At 33.6% G+C, this 22,798-nt stretch overlaps 2 protein-coding genes across 2 annotated transcripts; both read right to left on the bottom strand.

The window, feature by feature from the left end:
• Positions 1-4,424: 4,424 nt before the first annotated feature.
• Positions 4,425-5,207, bottom strand: LOC132278156 (E3 ubiquitin-protein ligase dbl4-like). Its single transcript, XM_059779968.1, has one exon. It carries the CDS (start codon positions 5,205-5,207, stop codon positions 4,425-4,427), a length of 783 nt encoding a protein of 260 aa, XP_059635951.1.
• A 10,785-nt stretch (positions 5,208-15,992) lies between these two features.
• LOC132276043 (E3 ubiquitin-protein ligase RSL1-like) lies at positions 15,993-18,936 on the bottom strand. Its single transcript, XM_059777295.1, has 2 exons — positions 17,455-18,936; positions 15,993-16,276 (listed from the first exon to the last, which is right to left on the bottom strand). Exons 1-2 carry the CDS (start codon positions 18,300-18,302, stop codon positions 16,198-16,200), a joined length of 927 nt encoding a protein of 308 aa, XP_059633278.1. The 5' UTR covers positions 18,303-18,936; the 3' UTR covers positions 15,993-16,197.
• Positions 18,937-22,798: the final 3,862 nt, after the last annotated feature.

Below are 22,798 nucleotides of genomic sequence, written 5' to 3'. Positions count from 1 at the left end.
TTCGTCACTCTCTAGCCCTTTTACACTGTCTTCTCTTGCACTCTCTGTTTACAACATTCCTCTCTTTCCTCCATGCCCGACTCCTTATATAGGCCACAGTTAGGGCTTTGGAGTAGACGAAGAAATTGAACGGTTGTGCCCACCAACCACCCCCTCATTAATTACTTAACCGACAGCAGCCAAAAAGGCATCGGTTTCCAAAACATCAATCAATACGCCTTTATGCACGCGCCGCTTTGTTCTTTTCTTTCAAAATTCAAAAACGCCACATGCAGGGGGACTAAATGTGGATGTGGTTTAGCCACGTCACCAAGGGTCAAGTCAAGAAGACCCTACTACGATGCTATCTTTAAGCAAGAAGACAAACAGTCAACACTTGAGATAAAATCCACCTCAGCAAGACAAGTAATAGTCGACCACTGGGCCTCGAATATTGTCCCAACATTCGGTCAATGGGCCTTGAACCTCGATCCGACCTCTTCACGAACAGTCAATCGACGGCCTTGAACCTCAATCCGACCTCTTCACGAACCATCGATCGATAGGCCTTGAACCTCGATTCGACCTTTTCGTAAACTGTCGATCGACGGGCCTTGACCCTCGATCCGATATAACCCCATTCTGAACAATGAAGAGTTATGGTAGGACACTTCAAGTGACCATGGCTTGCAGAAGGGATTTTGGAATGGAGGATAGAAAATTAGTAATGTCTTGCCCACTAAGGCAAGGCCCAGTTTAAGGATAAGAGCAAAAGATAGCTAGAGTAGTACAATTGCCTTTACAGCTTGCTATTTTTGGATTACTCAACAAGAGTGGTACACTTGGCAGCAGCTCCAGAAATATTAGAATTAGGGCAACATAGCCCAAAGAGGCATGACCCTGACCCGTCCTCAACATGGAAGCCCAACAGTGTACCACCTGAATGACCTAAGGTTATAAAAGGAGGCAGTGACAAAAAAAAGAGGACAGAGAATTGACGGCGGCTTCTTCCCTACATTGCTCAAAATTCTCTCGCTGAACTGACTTTCTCTCCCTTCTTCCACCCTTATGCATTCCTCATATTATTTAGTGGTCTATTCTCAGACTCCTTTGACTTTTCTAAAATCAACGAGAAATAGGTATCTACAGGGTGTGTACTAGTTCGTGAAGAGATCACCGTGCGTCAACGAACTTGGTTTGCGGTTGAAATTGTGTTGTGGATATTTTTCTTAATCGACGACCATTTCTTGACTGTCGGCGAGGAGTTGTTGTCATCATTGTGCCTTCGTCGTGAACCAGTGTGCAGATTTGAAGTTTACAGAGATTGACTGTATTGTGTAACCCACCGACGACCTCTCCGTTTGCTGACATCAGTGGCTGTCGTGTGTAGTCACCGTTGTGACTGATTTTGTTGTCAGTGGCTTCGTTTGAAACTGAGTGTGGTTCTTTGCTGTAGCCAAGAGATTTGCAGAGGCTTCACCGCTGTCCCTTGGCTATTAATTGACTTATGGTGGTCTTGATTCTCCATTCTGGACCTCGAATCCTTATTTTTTTGTTGTCGGCAGCAGATTGTGGTCCTCACCGGCTTTGACAGTGAAGAAGAAGAGCGGTGTTTGGCTACCGATGTGGAGCTATCCCAACCTTGGTTTACTAAAACCAGGTTTGCATAGATCTGGTTCTAATTCAACCCGTTTCTGTAGACCGAAGAACGGTGTTTGGCTACGGATGTGAAACTATCCCAACCTTGGTTTACAAAAACCGGTTTTCAGAGATCCGGTTCTAAATCGACCCGAACTTCACTTCCTGATGGCCATACCCAAGTTATAAAGTTCTATATCTTTCACTCAATAGCATAAATGGCTACCTCATTCCCAAATTTACACACCAATATTCCAATTATCAATGATAAGAAAATGGGTTTATGAAATTACTCCCCAAAATCTTATATTTTTATGATTTTCAGACTCTTTCCTGCTTTGAATGTATATATAAGGAATGTGTATATATATATATATATATATATATAATGGTGAATATAATAGACTTTAACGGTTATAAGGGTATATGTGATATTATGTATTTTTACTAAGGCACATGAGTCACGTGCCATTACTCAACGTTAACAATCAGATGGTCAACTAACGGATTTTTATTTTTTGCAACAAATAGGATAGTTTAGGGGGTTAAATGTATTCCTTAAAGTTTAGGAGGGTTTTCTGGAAAAGAGAAGAAAGTACAGGGGGTTTAGTGCACTTTACCCTATTTGCTATTAACCTCATGATGAAAATTTTTAAATCATAATAATTAATGAGTTATCAAATTAACAAGGACAACAATCCATATTAAAAAAAAAAAAATTAGTGAGAAAACCACATAGAGATGGTCTTATTACTATGGATGGAGCCGTAGAGAGTGAAGAACGAGAGAGGAAGCTAAAAGGAAATCTTAAGTGATTATCATAAATGAGAATGTGGCATAATTAGGTTTTTTTTTTTTTTTTCTGGAGGCAGAGAGAGAAACCATCATTCAAATTTTCCTTTGAAAGCGAATTTTCTTTTTCTTGAAACGTTCTTAGATTTCCTTTTAGAAAAGCTTTCTTTTTGCTTAAACATAGTGTGTAGATGTGTATATTATATATATATATATATATATATATATATATATATATATTCTTATGTATATATATAATTAACTATGGAGAGAAGAATACGTAACTTATTCTTATGTGTTTGTATGAAACTATAATTTATAATATTATAACTTCAAAATTATGATTATATTTGTATCTCTTCTGTATAGTTAGGGTTTGGGATTACGGAAAGTTAATGAAGATAATTTTTTTTTTTTTTTAAATGACAAATATGTATTAAAACTTAATTTTAGTTAGTATTTTTGCTTATTACATTTGCACAAATCAGAGAGAGAGAGAGTATGGATGGGGGGCAAATACTATCATCTAAGAAATATGGACATGGATATGGACCGTTTATGTCCTAGGGTAATATCATTTTCTATTAACCTCAAGATGAAAATTTTTAAATCATAATAATTAATGAGTTATCAAATTAACAAGGACAACAATTCATATTAAGATTTTAAAAAAAAAAAAATTAAAAAAAAAATTAGTGAGAAAACCAGAGAGAGATAGTCTTATTACTATGGATGGAGCCGTAGAGAGTGAAGAACGAGAGAGGAAGCCAAAAGGAAATCTTAAGTGATTTTATCATAAATGAGAATGTGACATAATTAGTTAGTTTTTTTTTTTTTTTTTTTTTTGGGGGGGGGCAGAGAGCGAAACCCTCATTCAAATTTTATTTTGAAAGTGAATTTTCTTTTTCTTGAATCGTTCTTAGATTTCCTTTTAGAAAGCTGTCTTTTTCTTAAACATAGTGTGTAATTGTGTATATTATATATATATATATATGGAAGCACATGTATAATTAACTACGGAGAGAAGAATACATAAGATTCTTATGTGCTAGTATGAAACTATAATTTATAATATTATAACTTCAAAATTATGATTATATTTGTATCTCCTCTACATAGTTAGGGTTAGGGTTTGGGATTACGGAAAGTTATACAAGCAAATTTAGTGGACAATTGCCTGATGCATTGTAAAGCACTACTTTGAAGCCTCTGATGACTATGGTAAAGGGCTATGGATCTTTTTACTTTTGAAAAGAGAATTCTGAGAGAGAAAAACTAGCCTAAGAATGAGGAGATAATGACTAGTGGAGAAATATTATTTGTGATATAATCTTGAAATGTTTTTGCACATGCAGCTCATATTAGAAAGAGAAAAAGCAGTGTTACACATCTTGAATTAAAAATCTTATAAGTAAATTATGTAAATTAAGTTCTTATTCACCATAAAAAAAATCACATGGTAAAAATTTGTAATTTAATAGGAGTCTCCCAAATGAAAATATATATTGACAATATTGAACTCAAGTTATTAAGTTATATTACTGTTTGAATTTCATTATTATAAGTTTTTTTTTTTCTACCCTTGATCTTTTCTATATTAAAAAATTAGTTTAAACACACAAAGCAGACAAATAAAAATACATGAAGTATAGCAAAAGACACCAAACAAAAATCGTTACTGATATTTTATTTTTTAAATTTTATTTTATACTATAAAGGTATAAGAAATGGAAAAAAAGAGAAGATAGAACAAACCAACCTGCAGCGCACACTGTTACACCCTAGGGTTTTCTCAACATAGAATCTGCAATTGGGACACCGAATCCACCTCTTCTCCTCAGCAAGCTGCTTAAACCTAATACCAGCCTCTTCTCTCTCATCCTTGTCCATTTTCTGAAAATCCGCGCATTCCATATTCCAATGCCAAGACACCTTACAATCTTCACAAAACAACCTGCTACAATTGGGACACTCTACCTGGCTCGTAACCCCTCCGCCTTCTTGGTCATCATCAATCAAAAGCGCAGAGCAATCCGTGTAGGGACAGTATAATTTCTCCGATCCAGGAATGACCGCCTCGCAGAAAGATTTTCCCAGCTATCAAACAGCTCCGGTGGCAAAATGGTTCGGCAATGCTCCGGCTCCAAAAGTCCTCCACACCCCGAAACAGGGCATCGAATCTGCGGAATGTTTTCTTGTAGCTTTGAAGCCACGTATTTGATGATACAGTCGGAACAGTAAGTGTGTGTACAACCAATAATGTGAAAAAAATCGAGGTATGACTTTGGCTCAACACAAATTTCACATGTAAAGGATAGAGGGTCAATTTCATCACAAGACTCCCCTGTTTCGGTAAGTTTTCTTCTCTTCGGAGTTGGGTTTTTGAGAGAGGCGATGATTGCGAGCTGGAGGTCTCTGTCCTCCTCGGAGTACTGTTCATAATATGGCGGTGATATATCATCGTCATCCTCATCGGCGATGTTCTCCTCAGTTGGTGATTGAGGTGTCACCGTCGGTTTGCTTTCTTCTTCTTCTTCTTGGTGTTGTTCATGGTGGCTTTCTGGCTCTGGTGTCGTGCCATCACTGTCCCGATTCGCTGTATGACTTTGGTCACTGTCTTCATCAGAGTATTGGCTGTAATCAGATAGCTGTGATATATCGTCAAAGATGTTCTCCTCAGTTGGTGATTGAGGTGTCACCGTCGGTTTGCTTTCTTCTTCTTCGTGTTGTTCATGGTGGCTTTCTGGCTCTGGTGTCGTACCATCACTGTCGCGATTCGCTGTTTTTCTTTTTCTCATCTACTCCTCTGTGTTTTTTTTTTTTCCTTCCCTCTTTGTGATTTTTTTTTTTTTTTTGCTTATGGAATTCAGGAAAAGCGAAAACCTCAATTTCCTATTAGAGGGGTCTTTTTATTCTCAGCCGAAAAACAATTGGGCCTCTCCGAATGGAAACGAATTCAGAAAGTGAGTGAAAAACAGCCTTTTGTTAGATGTCTATTGGTATGTGAATTAGGGTCATTCATATTTCAGGAAAATAAATAGTAATAATAATAAATAAATAAATAAATAAAATTTGTAAGATGGAAATCAATGAAATTTACCATAAAATATATGGCATTTTTGTAAATTTACAAAACTTTTTCAACAAGTATTAAAAAATTTAAGCGTAAACTATAATAACCTCATCTAAAGTCTGAGTTAATTACAAATAAATCCGAGATTGCCATTTTGTTGCAAGTACTTCCTCGTGTAAGATTTTAATGTAAATTTACTTATCTACTCTTATTATTATATTATTTGAAAGGATCAAGTATTTGACTATATTAAATTACCAAATTACCCGCATAAAAAAATTTTACTCAACCCACACCCCCACCTCCTCCCACCACTGTCACTGACCACAATCCCCATCACCGCCACACCAACAATTTTACTCAACCCACACCCCCACCTCCTCCCACCACTGTCACTGACCACAATCCCCATCACCGCCACACCAACAGCCGTCGAATGGGATCCTTCCACAGTCGCACTCCTTATTGGTAGGATTCTTAGAATTACAAGTTAGTTAATTAAATATCTCCTACCATAATGGGACATTTAAAATATAAATTTATAAGCCAAAAGTGTCCTTTTAATTATTTTTTCTCTCCTAAGTTGATCCATATATATATATATATATATATATAAATACGCGTGTGTGTATATCAATAACATTTTAATTATAGATTATGATTTGATTTTTTTTATTTATTTATGGATACTTTTATTTCTTTTTTTAATTGTCTTTTAAATATATACGGAGTGTGTATATAATTACTATATATGGTTTAAAAAAATACTTTATATATATCATCTAATCTTTGCTAATCAATATCTCTCTATTATGAATCTATATATAGTACTATATTTATATAATATATACTGTATATACGAAAGCCACTGTTTGTATAATTTGATACTCAATCTATATATATATATACAAAAGGAAAAGCTGTTATTTGTCCTATAAATTTAATTTAAATGTCGCATAATGGTAAGGGACATTTAATTAATTAGCTTGTAATTTTAGAAATCTTGACTGATTAAAGGTGCGACTGTGCAATAATAGTCGTATTTGCGATTGTAATTAGCACTCCTTCTTTTATATTTATAACAATCTATATTTAAAAAAAAAAAAAAAAAAATTTGACTCCGTCTCTGCTCAAAATTACAAGCATTTCGAAACACAACTCACCCTTATTATATATAACCTTCTAAAAATAAAAACACTTGACATTAGTATATTTATTCTATTTCTCATCTCTCTCCTTCTGTATATCTACCACTCTATTTTTTTCACCTCTTACACCCCCACCCTCTAACCACACCGCCAACACCACCCTCCAACCACCATATTTATACATGCACATACATCTATTGGTGTCATCGAAAAAAACAACCTGTGTCTAATTTTTTGATTGAATTGAACCGTGTAACAATCCAATGTACTTGCACTATTTCTTCACTCTTTTCACACTTTTTCTCATTCTTTCAAAATTATCCTCACTTATTATTATATTTGACCAATTCTGAACTCCTATTTGTGGGTTAATAAGAAAGTAATTAATATTATTTTTTTATATTTGTAGTCTTTCCCCATCTATAAGTCGCATAAGTAATCCCAGGTAAAAGTAAGGATGCAATCAGGGTAGGTTGGACGAGTTTGAGATATAATTTGAATCCAACTCATTATATAAATGTTAAATCAAAGCCCAATCCAACCCTATCTTCAACCCTAATTATTCAACTCGAGCCCAACCCATCCTTCTACTTTTAAATTCAGACTTGCAACTCGGGTTTAGATTTCATGTTAAAAATTGAGGTAAATTCGAGTTACTTTATAACTAATCTTCACATCAAAATTTTAATATGACCTTGAGTTAGCTTTAGATTAAATTACTCTTAAACTAAAAAAAAAAAAATTTAAAACATTTTATAAATTTTGAATAAATTACAAACAAATTCTTAAAAAATTAATTATCTTAAATCTTAACATACAATAAGTTAAGATTTAACAAATGAAGTTGAAAGAAAAAAGGTAATCGGAATTTAAATATTATATATAATATATTCAAAATTAAATATATATATGAAAATAATATTAGAATTTGGGTTCGAGTTTATTCGGGTTGCTAGTATCTCAATCCAAACCCAACCCTAATTAAATTTGTGTTGAGATTTTTCAACCCAAACTCAACACTATTTGTAAAAATAATTGTCTAAATCCACAAAAAATCGAGCGGGCTCAAGTTGGGTTCGGGTTAACCCAAGTTGCACCTCTAGGTAAAAGTAGGAGAAGCAATTCGTGTTCGCGGGTCGTAATTATGTCGTGTCAACTTAAGGATATTATACTAAACAGCTCAACCCAAATACGACCCGTTTAATAATCGTGTCAAGATCTCTCAATACTAACCTGACCTGTTTATTAAACGAGTTACACGTGTAACCCGTTTAATGACCTATTTACAAAAAAAAAAAATTTATATTATTTAAATTATTAATAATACTCAATAAAATAATAAATACTAAAAAAATATAAGTTTTAATCAACCAAATTAACACAACACGATTAATTAAACGGGTTAATCGTGTCGACCCGTTTATGATCTGAACTCGTTGAAGGTCAACCCAAACCCGTTTAACTCGTGTCGTGTTCGAATCGTGCTGACGAGTCGTGTTAACTTTTGTCACCCCTAAGTAAAAGACTTTGATCTTCGTCATATGTTAGTCTCATTATTTATTTTTACCATCACTCATTTTAGTAAACATGTTTTTTGTGCACTCCCCACACATGCATATGGAGTTTATGTGTACCTACAAATTTGGAGTCAAAACTAAAACAAATTATTCAACTTTATTATTATTTTTAATCAATCATCTTGATATTTTTAATAATTATATATATATATATATATATATATATATATATATATATATATATATATCACTTATGACAGTTAATTATCACGTATCAGTACTATATACAAGACTTATAATAATTATCTTATATTAGTGCAGTTGATTTATTTTCAAATGAGTCCCGAAATTTGGTTTGACTCATTAGCCCACATTTTAGATTGTGTGAAATTGCAATTTGAATACTTGAACGACCAATGAAAACTCATTAGCCCTCATTTTAGATTGCGTGAAATTGCAATTTGAATACTTTAATGACCAATGAAAGAATAGATTAGACGCAAAGAACAAAGGTATATAATTAATATACCTTAATCATTTAAAAGTCCACACCCCTTACTCACACAAGTCATTGTTGAGTGTGCGCAGCGGAATGGTTGTGGAATATAATATGGATAGATAACTTAGAGGATGGTAAATATATTTAACTTACTCTTTTATCCAATTTTTACTTATTTTAATTTTACCGAAATAAAACTAAAATCAAATCACAAAGCAAAAATAAAGTACAAGTAAATAGAGCTTGAGGGATGACACCAGGATTTTATCGAGGAAACTCTAATTGGTAGAGTAGACCAATTGTAACAGGAAAAATCTCGTTGGACTCTGCAGTCCTGAGATAAACGATCCACTATGCTTGAAGCAAAGTATACCAAACTTTGACTCAGTCTCACACCCTATCGTTCTACCAAAAACCAATTGCTGACAATCCCTGGTTTTGCGACTCCCTCGTCCAACAGCTCTCGACCTCAAGCTTACTCTCGATCTCTGTAGAAGAGTTACAAGTAAATCAGACAACACTCCACGAATGTTCTGACTCCTTCAAAGTGTGATCACTTCACCCCTTTTTCTTCTAGATCTGAATTTGATGAAGAATGAATGAATTCTGCTTTTCCAGAATTTCTGAATCTTCGATTATGCTTCAATTCCGATGAGATAGAGAACAACACTCCTAAATTACTCTAGTGTTTATGTGTGTACTCTCAAAAATAAAATCAGAAAAATCAGATTGATTTTCTGAATAAATATATATATCTCAAAAGGCTCTCAAGTAGATCTGAATTTTTTTATGCAAAAGCCACACATAAACCTATGTGTATGACAAAGTTTATATAGAGTTTAGAATGTCTTAATCCCTCTGAAAATATAGAAAATTTCGTGCATAAGATTTGGTACAGTTCTAAACCAAATAGGAAAGAAATTAGAAATAGGAAACTAGAATTGTAACCTGAACAGGACTTCTTAAACCGGTTCAAGGGTGCTGAATCGGTTTAAGATTGGCAGAAAGATTTCGAAGCCAATCTTGAAGGCCTTGAACTAGTTCACTGTAGCTGAACCGGTTCAAGTCTAGTAGACTTGAATTTTCAGGCTGAACTTGGTAAAAATCCTGTTTTGGAAATTTTTGAAAATATACCAAGTATGGAATGTGTCCTAACCTTTTTAGATTCCTTTCTAAAGTGTTATTCTTACCTTTTTCTCGAATGAACTCGGTCATGGTAACTTTGAACAACCTTCCACTTCCGCAGTTGCTGTCAATCCCAATATAGTAACTTGAATTACAGCTCGACTAGGACTTATTTTGACACCGAAAGTTGCCAATTATAGAATATATATTTTTCACAATCTTCCTAAAATATATATATATATCTCACATTTTCCCCCTTTAGCAATTTCGTGACAAAACCCTAAAAGCAACATGTAATCTACCCAAATAGAAAAAACAAATTACAATAAATTGTCAAAGAAATACAACGGAACTCTTCTTGAACATCATGAAGCTTCAACACATGTAGCAACCTGTAATCTGCAAATTAGCTCAACAAAACTACCCGTGAAGCTTAATCAAGAAAGATAAACAATCAACACATATCAATATGTGTGAATATCATTATATATATATATATATATATATATATATATATATATATCTCCCCCTCAATTTTAGAAACTCTTTCCCTCAAATACGCACACTTCTTCCTCTTTTTGTTACAAATTGAAAAATATGCACACTTCACCACATTCACCACACCAAAGATCAAAACTATCATCCATGCATAAGATATTGCTATAAGCACAAAAACATAATGATATATAGTAGCAATGGAACCAAAGACAACTATTCAAGATAACACATGTTCCATCAACTAGATAAATAGAACCAATTAAGTACAAAATTACACACATAATATCTCCATCCAATCAAAAACAAAAATTCCTAATAAAAACTAAAAGGAAAATTTTTTTGGATTTTTTTTATTTTTCAATTTTTTTCATTTTTCTGTTATCCTGACAAAAATAAGAGATAGCAATTTCCATAAATTTCAAGCATATATGAGATCCAAAAATTTCTGAAGAATTCAAGAGAATTTTAAAACACAATTTTTAGACCCACAAAGTATTCAATCAGATCAATTCTCAAGCATGCAATTACAACATGAAATTCAACTTGCAATTTTTATAAAAATTTAGAAATTTGTCTAGCAAGTTCACATGTGTGTGTGCGCAATCCAATCTTATCAAATTTCAATCAAATCACATTAACCAACTGTCTAAATCATATTGATCAAAAAATATCAAGATAAGATTGTTTTGAGCAAACTTTTCTAAGCAAGGCGGCTTTCACTCTAAAAAGTAGACAGCAATTCCCTATTTCGACTTGTTTCCTTCTTTCTTTTTACTCAAATAGGTTCTTTTCAAAGTCTAGTGGGAGCTTTCGAACTAGTCTCAATAGGTAGCCTTTTCCTTAGTAAAGATTTTCAGCATTCTTTTGATTTTTCTTTTCTTTTTATGCTGAAATTTTTTATTTTTTTTCTCAACCACATGCTCTATATATATATATATTTTTTTAAAAATAATAACCTTTATAGCTTTTATGAGCAATATGACCTAGTCAACTTCACAATGATTTTCAATTAAATATCTCAGAGTTGGACTAGTGCACATGAAAAATATGAACTCAAGAGACTCATCCTTAAAAAGAAATAAACAAAACAAATTGTCCTTCAACATATAGATTACACATCAAGAATCTTTTCATCAAATAATCATGTCTCCCCAATTTGGATTCAAAAATAATTAATTCAAGAGAAATAATTATCACTCATGCAATGACAAGAAAAATATGATCATCATTTTCTCATGTAAGAAAAACAACATAAATCCTAAACTGCAAGATATGGTCTAATGGAAACAAGATATTCATCAAAACATAGTCCATGACCATAAAAACTCTTTAGGACTTAGTTAGGGGGGTTTGCACCCATAGACCTAATGGGAACAAGTCTTCTAGCATCAACAGGCACGTAATTAACCAAATCTTCCTTTTTGATCCACACAGTCTTTACATTCAACTTTTGAAAAGACTTTACAATTTCAACTTTTTTCTTGTTTGAGTAATTCTTAGCATGAGAATTTTTGGGTTGATTCACAAAATTTTGCTTTCTAGCATGAACCCTATTCTTAGCATAAGAACCAAAAGCATGAAATTCAGAAAAAGATTCACTTCTCTTCCTGAAGCAATAATATTGGTTATGTCCATTCCTACCACAATAAGTGCAATGCAAAATAGTAGACACATAAGACATATTAGCATGTGATGAATCAACAATCTCAGATTTATTTTTAGGCACATTCAAGTTATTAGGTTTCACAAAAACAGTTTTACCCTCTTTACTACATGAAACCTAATTAAAACCTAAGCCAGTTTTGTCATTCACATTCTTACCAACATTAATCATCTTATCAAGTTTAATCTGCCCAGAAGTAAATCCAATCAATTTTTCTTGTGAATTTTTCAATTCAAGAAATTCCAATTTAGAAACAAGAGATTCATTTGCAGAATTAACTTGACTTACATCACCTTCTAGGAATCTTACCTTTCCATGAAGATCTTCAATCTCCTTCTTTTTCTGTTCACTTTCCTTCTTCAGAGCATCTCTTTGCTTCTCAACTTCTTTCAATTCTCTAGCTTGCTTATTGAAGCCTTTCTTCGTTTGAACATATGTAACATAAAATTCATTGAAGGCTTTATCATAATTCTCCTTGATTACTTCCTTGTAACAATCTTCATCATTAGATTTTGCTATGTCCTCAAAATCCGAGTCATCTATGTCAGACAAAGATAATCTTTTAGAAGCATCATTATTCACAAAAGCAACAAAAGCAAGAGGATTATCATCATCATTAGAAAAATCATCAGAAAAAGAAGCATTTTTTATCTTTAGAAACTGAAACAATCATTGTTTTATCCTCTCTCTTTTTTTATCTTTGGACTCTTTCCTAGCAACAAAGTTATTTTTAGGACTTGGACACATTATTGATGTATGACCTATACCACCACATGTCCAACATTTAATCTCAGTTCCTTTAGACTCCCCTTCTCTCCTTTTATCTTGTCTCTCACTTCCCCTAGATGAAAACTCTCTGTTCCTAAACCTTGACTCTCCCTCTTTCTTAAATGCATTCATCTTTTCAGACTTGATCAAATTTCTGAACTTCCTAGTAATGAAAGCAATTTATTTATCAGACTCACTATCATACCTAACCTCAGACTTGGAAGAATCAGACTTTGAAGCTTTTAGGGCCAAGTCTTTAGGTTTTAGGGAATTTCCATAGTACTTCATCTTATAGTTCTTAATATGACCTACAACCTCATCAACTTGCATGGTAGTGATGTTTTGAGTTGCTTACAGTGTTTCAACTTTGATTCTGAACCTTTCAGGTAAAGACCTAAGAATTTTCTTGTTAATCTTCTTATCTGTCACTTTCTTTCCTAGGTTTCGAAGGCCAGACACAATATGGTTGAGTTTCATGTAAACCTCATAAAAGGTTTCATCTTCTTCCATCTTAAGATTTTCAAATTGAAACACAAGCATCTCAATCTTTGAAGATTTGGCTTCATCTGTACCCTCATGGGTAAGTTGAAGTATATCCCATGCCTCATTTGTAATTTTACAATGAGCAATACGAGCTAACTCAAATTGGACAACATATTTGAATAAAGAAAACAAAGCGTTAGTGTTTCCTTCTTGAGCAGTATTCCCAGCTTGAGTACACTCAGACTCTTCCTTTTCAATGATAACACCATCCTTTGTGACTGTAGGTATTTTATAACCTTTTTCAATTGCAGCCCAAACATATTTACCTTAAGTCATAAGAAAAGCTGTCATATTAGGTTTCCAAAAAGCATAGTTATCACCATCAAACAAAGGAGTACGTTGAATAGATCCACCTTCCTTAAGAACGCTATCCATATCAAATTTTGAAAACAAAAACAGAGATTTTTTTATTAAAAAAAAAAATTCCACAAGGAACAACTCAATGTATAGATGATGTCTCTGATACCACTTGTTGAGTATGCGCAGTGGAATGGTTGTGGAATATAATATGGATAGATAACCTAGAGGATGGTAAATATATTTAACTTGCACTGTTATCTAATTTTTACTTATTTTAATTTTACCGAAATAAAACTAAAATCAAATCACAAAGCAAAAATAAAGTGGAAGTAAAGTAAATAGAGTTTGAGAGATGACACTAGGATTTTATCGAGGAAACCCCAATTAGTAGAATAGACCAATTGTAATAGGAAAAACCTCGTTGGACTTTGCAGTCCTAAGATAAACGATCCACTATGTTTGAAGCAAAGTATACCGAACTTTGACTCAGTCTCACACCCTATCGTTCTACCAAAAACCAATTGCTGACAATCCTTGGCTTTATGACTCCCCCGTCGAACATCTCTCGACCTCAGGCTAACTCTTGATCTCTGTAAAAGAGTTGCAGGTAGATTAGACAACACTCTATGAATGTTCTGACTCTTCAAAGTGTGATCGCTTCACCCTTTTTCTTCTAGATCTGAATTTGATGAAGAATGAATAAATTCTGCTTTTCTGGAATTTCTGAATCTTCGATTATGCTTCAATTCCGATGAGATAGAGAACAACACTCCTAAATCACTCTTGTGTTTATGTGTGTGCTCTCAAAAATAAAATTAGAAAAATCATATTGATTTTCTGAATGAATAAAAATATCTCTCAAAAGGCTCTTAAGTAGATCTGAATTTTTTTTATGCAAAAGCCACACCTAAACCTATGTGTATGATATGGTTTATATAGAGTTTAGAATGTCCTAATCCCTCTGAATCTATAAAAAATTTCGTGCATAGGATTTGGTACAATTCTAAACCAAATAGGAAAGAAATCAGAAACAGAAAACTAGAATTGTAACCTGAACAGGACTTCTTGAACCGGTTCAAAGGTGCTGAACCGGTTCAAGTTTGGCAGAAAGATTTCGAAGTCAATCTTGAAGGTCTTGAACTGGTTCAATGGGGCTGAACCGGTTCAAGTCTAACAGACTTGAATTTCAGGCTGAACTTGGTAAAAATCCTGTTTTGGAAATTTCTGAAAATATATCAAGTATGGAATGTGTCCTAACCTTTTTAGATTCCTTCCTAAAGTGTTGTTCTTACCATTTTCACGAATGATCCCAGTCATGATAACTTTGAACAACCTTCCACTTTCGCAGTCGCTGTCAATCCCGATATATATTTTTCACAATCTTCCCAAAATATATACATCTCACCGTCACCACCATAACTAGCAAAACATTTCCCTTTTCCTCCTGAGCCACAAAAATAGAGAATATTTCTTGTATGAACACACACTACGATTTTACTCCCCATAAGGAATACTGGAAGCAAATTAAATGGGACTAGAAATGAAGTCTTTCATTTAGAAGAGAAATAAATGCATTCAGGCTTAGTTTGGTGTGATGGAATGGGGGTAGAATGGAATGACCATTCCACTTTCTCATTCCTTTCTCTTGTTTGGTGTGCCATTTTAAAAGTGGAATGGTCATTCCCTTGGAATGCTCATTCCAGCTTTTAGATGGAATGACCATTCCTCTTTTGGACTTGTGGAATGGCCATTCCATTCCCACTAAATTAAAATAATAAAATGCTAAGGACAAAAAAACCATACGTATTCTTCTCTACAAGAGATCTGACAGGCCCTCTCTCCATCTCTCCTCTCTCGCTATGTCACGGTACACGCGCTCTCTCTCTCTCTCTCCTCTTTCTTTCTTCACGCATAGTATAACATGGAATATATATATATTTGCAGTTTGTGCTTTACAATTTGTTCTATACGTATTATATATATATATATAGATATTGGAAAGTATATAATATGCATATTATATCTATATATATATATATATATATATATATATATATAATATGTATATCATATATCAGGTGGTTGGGGAAAAGAAAAGGAAAGAGAGGAATTGAGTAAAGGAAAAAAAAGATTCTTTTGCCCATACGAGAATCCTTCTTCCTCTCTTTATTTCCAACTATAGATCTTCATATACGTATACACCGGGGAAAAGAAAAGGAAATAGAGGATTTTATTTAAGAAAAAATATATATTTTATAAATCATTTCATTCTAGTTTTTTATTTGATCTAACCAAACATAAGAATGAGAATGGTTATTCCATTCTCTATTTGTATCCAAACAATGGAATGAGAATGATCATTGTATTCCCACATTATTCTCATTCTATTCCCACTTGCATTTCATTCCTGTCTTATTCCATTCCATCACACCAAACTATGCCTTAGAGTATTGATCATTTATATCATATAAAACGAAAAATTATTAATTACAACCATTGCAAAGTGTCAGCTATAAACATTACTAACATTAGAGATGTAATTTCCATTCATCTGATATTCAATAATGGTTTTAATATATAAACTACTAATATTTCCATTTGATGCTTCACATTGTGCACTACTCTCTCTCTACACTGTGGAAGAAGAGATCACATTAGCATCTATGAGGACTTAGTACCCCACTACACTTACACGTGTGTTCTCCACACCCGTAACAGAAAAGCCGTCCACATCTGTAAAATCAAATATGGTACAAGAGGAATAAAAGAATAAATATGGTAAAAGATGAATATAAACAATGAAATCATTCCAAGTATATCAAAAGTTAGTACTTAGATAAAGAGTTGTGATCATGCTTGCCAACTGGCTCAATTAGATGCTAATGTTCTGTTTGGCAGGAGTAGGATAGAGTGGGAAAGAAAGGAGGGGAAGGGAGGAAAATGATGGAGTTTTGATTGTGTTTGGTAGAAAAGAAAGAGGAGGGAGCCTTTTCCTCCAGAGCTACTCTATTCATTCTTTCCAAAGTGGAAGAAAAAAAGGAGGGGAAGGGCTCTCCTTCAACATTTTGCACTTATGCATGCATTTTTCCCGAATTCCTTTGATATGTAATGGGAGAATGGTGAATCCTAATCCATCCTTCCTCCTCCTCCTCCCCTTTCCACTCATCCTCTTTTATCCTTCCTACATCCAGTGACCCCCAGAAATAGAAATTCTCTTGAGAGAATGTCACTGAAGAAAAATAAAAGAAAATGAAGACAATTTATTTTTTTAAAAAATGACGAATATGTATTAAAACTTAATTTTAGTTAATAATATTTTTGCTTATTACATTTGAACCAATCAGAGACTATGGTAGAGGGCTATGGATCTTTATACTTTTGGGAAGAGAATATTGAGAGAGAAAAACTAGCCTAAGAAGAGGAGATAATGACGAGGGTTGGAGAAATATGATTTGTGATACAATCTTGAAATTTTTTCACACCGCTCATATTAGAAAGAGCAGTGCTACACATCCTTGAATTAAAAATCTTGTAAGTAAATTATCTCCAATTAAAAATCTTGTAAGTAAACTAAGTTTCTTATTCACCATAAAGAAATCACTAAACATGGTAAAAATTTGTAATTTAAGAGATAGAGTATCCCAAAGTAAGATATATATTGACAAGATTAAATTGAAGTTATTAAGTTATATTAGGATTTGAATTCCATAATTATAAGTTTTGCTATCTTTCCTATAGTAAAAAATTACTTTTAACCAACAAATAAAAATTCATGAAGAATAGCAAATACACCAAACAAAAATCGTTACTGATATTTTATTGTATTTTTTAAAATTTAATTTTATATAAAGGTATATGAAATGAAATGGAGGTATATGAAATGGAAAAAAAGAGAAGATGAACAAACCAACCTGCAGTACACAGTGTTACAGCCTAGGGTTTTCTCAACATAGAATCTGCAATTGGGACACCGAATCCACCTCTTCTCCTCAGCAAGCTGCTTAAACATAATACCAGCTTCCTCTCTCTCATCCTCGTCCATTCTCTGAAAATCCGCGCATTCCATATTCCAATGCCAAGACACCTTACAATCTGCACAAAACCACCTGCTGCAATTGGGACACTCTACCTGGCTACTAACCCTTCCGCCTTCTCTGTCATCATCAATCAAAAGCGCGGAGCAATCGGTGTGGGGACAGTATAATTTCTCCGATCCGGGAATGACCGCCTCGCAGAAAGATTTTCCCCAGCTATCAAACAGCTCCGGTGGCAAAATGTTTCGGCAATACTCTGGTTCCAAAAGCCCGAAACAGCCCGAAACAGGGCATCCAATCTGCGGAATGTTTTCTTGTAGCTTTGAAGCCACATATTTGATCACACAATCAAAACAGAAAGAATGTGCACAGCCCATTATGAGAAAAGACTCATTGTATGACTTTGGCTCAACACAAATTTCACACATAAAGGTTGCAGTATAAATTTTATCAGAAGAAGACGATGATTTAGAATTCCAAGACTCCCCTGTTTCGGTGACCGTAAACAGCTTATTTTTCCTTTTCTTCAGAGAGGGATCTTCGTCGCCGTCAAATGGGTTTTCGATGATCGAGGTATTGGGTGTTGCGGTTGAAAGAGAGGCCATGATTGCGAGCTGGAGGTCACTGTCTTCATCAGAGTACTGGTTGTGATCAGATAGATGTGATATATCGTCATCCTCGTCAAAGATGTTTATTGTTGGAATATTTGGTGTCACGGTGTTCATGGTTGGTCGATGGGCCTAAACGGAAATAGAAACGCCAGGCAAATCAGGAGGCGAAAACGCGATGTGTGCCAACTGATAGAGTCCAACAAGGACTCAAAAATAATAGAATCTTTGTTTGCGTTTAAATCAATCATTAATTGACACAGTTGAGCTTACAAAGAAACTTTGTTCATTTCATTCTATCCCATATAATTTTTTTTGTAATCTAATTATGATTTTCTTTCAAAATATGTAAAATAAAAAAATAATAATAAAATAAAAAAAAAAAAAAAAAAATTTCAGGTAAAATATTCTTTTATTTTTCTTTTTTTCGTATTTGGCAAATGTCTACACGATGTTAAGATCGAGTACATCGAACAGGGCATGTAAAATAATTTTCAAATTACTTAAAAAATCAATGAAATCATGATAACATCAACATCCACTTACATAAATCAATCAAAATTGTCGGATTCTCAAACCTCAAATCATTATCCTTTTTTAAAACTGTCTTAAATTTTTTTTTTTTTTTTGGTTTCATCAAAGATCAAAATATTTTTAAAAGAAAATTTTTAATTTAAAATGGTGACAAGTGATTAGGGATGGAAACGGAAACGGTTTTGGGCAAGTATACCCTCCCCGCCCCCGTAATCATTTAGAAACTCCCATCTCGTTCCTGTCCAAAATCGCCTATCGTCAAACCCCAGTGCTTAATCATTTTCATTAACATGATTTAATTTTGATTAAACATAATTTTTATATAAATATTTTATGAAATGGGTAATTTTGTGAAATTTATGTGGAATCAATTTGAGCTTACTAACTAAGCTAGTACTATGCCTAAAGTAAGGTGTATTGTGAAGGGAATGGTTGGTATCGAAGCCTATTAAGTTTGTGGGAATAATAATGTTTTATTTATTGATACATCATATGGTACGTGGGTGTTAATAAGTCTGATTCCAATTGGTGTGTATTGACTATAGAAGGGTGTGGAAGTTTTTGGGAACAATTTTATTATTTAATTATATTATATACGATATAGGATAAGTTTTACCTACTAAAGACATATATATATATATATATATATATATATATATATATATATATATATTATCATTTAAATGGATAAGTTACAAAGTTCTGGTAGAAGCTTTGGTGCGTGAGGTGATCTATGGTTAGATGTGTAGGTGTTGGTTAAGTGTGGGTTGAATATGTATTGTTACTTTTAGTAAATATACAATAATATAAAGTATTAAATTGACTCTTGGAAGTTTTATGAGTCGGCTAGACAAGAAAAATGCTTTCTTTAGCTACAGTATTAATCACACGCAAAATAAACCAAGAGCAATGAGATTAGAGAGGCCGGAGTAGAGGAGAGAGAAAGGGACAAGAGGAGGAGGAGAAGTATTGGTGACTGTTTGCACAATAACAGTGAGGTAAGAAAGTGTATATGTCAAATTGATCTTTGAGTAATTAATTAAATATTGTTTATTTTTGCATAGATATCATCTATTTACTTATTTCTGAATTGTTTCAAAGGCCATCTTGGGTGAATTGATATCTTGGTTATTTCATTTGAATTTTTAGGTTGGAAACTGATGTAAAGACTTGTGATCAGAATTTTAATTACAATTGTATATTAAGTTAAGAGTTATTATTAAATTGATGATTATTGTTTGTAGCACCTTAGAAACAAATATGACCTGATTATAATATTGTATAGGCAAAGAGAAGGGGACGGAAGTTACGATGATACGAAATGACAAATAAATAATTTGAAAAGTAGTTAAGGTGAGTGCACCCACCGGAAGTTTTACATTTGAATGTGTTAATTGATGTATCGATGATATTTATATAAAATGAGGATGTTGATATAATAGGAATATATTATATAAGGTTCATGCTCTGTCCAGTAAGGAGAATAATATATTATATAATATCCATACTCTAGTCCGGAAGGAGAGTAATATTTATATATATATATATATATATATATATATATATATATATAAAGCCCATGCTCGGCCTAGAAAGAGAGTACTATTTTTTAATGTCTGTAAAGTTGTAAGTTATATGTTAATGAAGTTTATTTGATGTTATCAAATAATATTTGTTTATATTACTATGTAATATTGCATTCACTGACCTTTAAGCTCACTCCTTCCATATCTATATTTTTCAGGTACAAGGTTGAGTTGCTACTGCCAAATCTAGAGTCTTAGGTGTGAATAGGAAAGGAACAACAGAAAATCTTTTGTATAAGATGTAAATATTGTAATAGAATTTAGTAGTATAACTTGTAATTAACGGTTTATTTTAAATCGTAAACTATTAAGTAGGCACTCTCATGTATAATGACGTCACTTATGTATAAGGTTAATGCAGATGGTTAGATACATTCCAATTGTTCAATTTAATAAATAGTGTAAATTGAGTTGGGGTGTGTTAGCCTAAACGGGACCTTTCTACCCATTCCCACCCCGTTTAACTTTTTCACCCCACAGGCACCCGCCCCGCCCAGTTTAGTTCCAAAATTTCTCTTCTTTTTAAAATTTTTTTTTTCCTCAAATACAATTATATCACTGTTAAAAAAATCATAAAAAATGAGTAATCAATAATTTAACATAAAATTTAAAGCTACGAGCGTTCTTAATTCGTAGAACTCTGCCACTCTCGATAACGAGTGAGTGAATGTGGCATAGGATTTTTAGAGCTAACTATATATATTAATAAAATAATTTAGTAATTTACCTATCTAAACGGGCAGGGTGGGGTAACCTACCCCGCCCCCGCCCCCGCCGCGAACCCAAGTGGATTTTCATTAATAAAAAATTATTTTCACCCAAATAAGTTAAGCGGTCCCCCAAAAAACTATAAACAAGGCAAAATAGGGCGAATACCTATTCCCGCTAAAAGTCATTCCTCGTTCCACACGCATGAAGAAAAACACAAATCTGATTTCATCTAATATATAAAACTGTTTCAAGCTAGAATTGAAAAATGAAAAATAAAATAAGGGAGAAGATCATTGTAATCCAAATAAAACCACGGAACAAATTGTCATCCCTACGCATCATATAAGACTATAAGAGGAGTCATAAAATATATATATATATAATAATAATAATAATAATAATAAAATAAAATTTGAGGGTCAAGATTTACGGGCCCAATCCATCGTACCTTTAACAATTAAGTTGGTCTCAAAAAAAAAAAAATCCACCTCCCTTTTTAGTACTTTACTTTTTTTTTTTCTTTTGTTTTTTCACCAGCAAGTAGTAAATTTATATTAATCAAAAAGCATTAAGTACATCCAAATGAGCTTTATCTAAAAGATAACTAAGAAAGTTATCATCCCACAATCAATAACTTCTATCCTTCAATACTTGCCCAGTAACTTCATGAGCAACCCCATTCCTTTTTCTACTCACACAAGCCAACAACTAGGCTAATCAAGAGAGATGAAGTACCTTCCTTTTGCACTGCTCGAACAACCACCTCTGCATCAGACTCAAAATAACTTTGTTGTATCCCCATTGAATAACCGTCTCCACCGCTTTTTGAAGCACCAAACACTCGGCAACCGTGGGATCGACCACCCTTTGAAAGAAAAAAGAGGCCAATCGAATCATTCTACCCGTATGACCCCGCAAAACCACACCAACCCCAGCTTCACAAGAGCTTTTAGAGAAGGATACATCCGAATTTGCCTTTAGAACATCCATCGGAGGAGCATGCCAAACCACTGAATTACCTCTGCGACTATCAGCATACTATCTAGAACTCTGATCAACAAGAGGTTTGTCAACATAATTAAAAAACTCTAAGCATTGAGCCTTTCCAATTCTTACAATATCCGCAACATCCCACCATTTCCTTTCAAAGCACCACTTATTTCTGGCCTTCCAAATCTGCCAACGCAAAAACCCAGCAATGCTCTTTAACACTTGCTCTTCACTAGAATTAGACCATATCTCCATCATCGATCTCCACCATCTATCCCACTGCCCATGCCCCACCTCAATACCATCCAACCCGAGCATGGATAGTTTCCACACCAATTTCGCTCTTGGACATCGACATAAAAGGCGACTGGTAGTTTCAGGTTCACTATCACAAACTTTGCAGGTAATTTTATCCATCATTCTCCTCCTACCCAAACTTTCAAATTCTGCCACATCCTCATTCAAGCATCTCCAAAGAAAGTGTTTGATTTTAGGCTTAACCTTTAATTGCCATAAGCCTTTCTATTGAAATTGTTTCTCCCTTCGCACACTTGATTCACCTTCAAAATTGTTGACGTTTTGATTATTACCTCTCTTCAATCGCAAAGCAACATGATATGCGGACTTAAAAATAAAAATTCCATTAGAGGTAAATTGCCACCATTGCTTGTCCATTCCTCCCATTACCCCCAACTGGATCAGAAGGATTCTCTTCCAATCTTCTTCAACAAAAATTTGCTTGATTAAATCCTCATTCCAGACCCCTGCAACAGGATCAATTAAATCTACAAC

This window comes from Cornus florida, unplaced genomic scaffold, assembly GCF_030987335.1.
Source record: "Cornus florida cultivar Cherokee Brave unplaced genomic scaffold, ASM3098733v1 CherokeeBrave_3.0.0_Hap2_Chr10, whole genome shotgun sequence".
In the NCBI taxonomy this organism is placed as follows: Eukaryota; Viridiplantae; Streptophyta; class Magnoliopsida; order Cornales; family Cornaceae; genus Cornus; species Cornus florida.
This window is presented reverse-complemented; position numbering and strand designations above follow the sequence as displayed.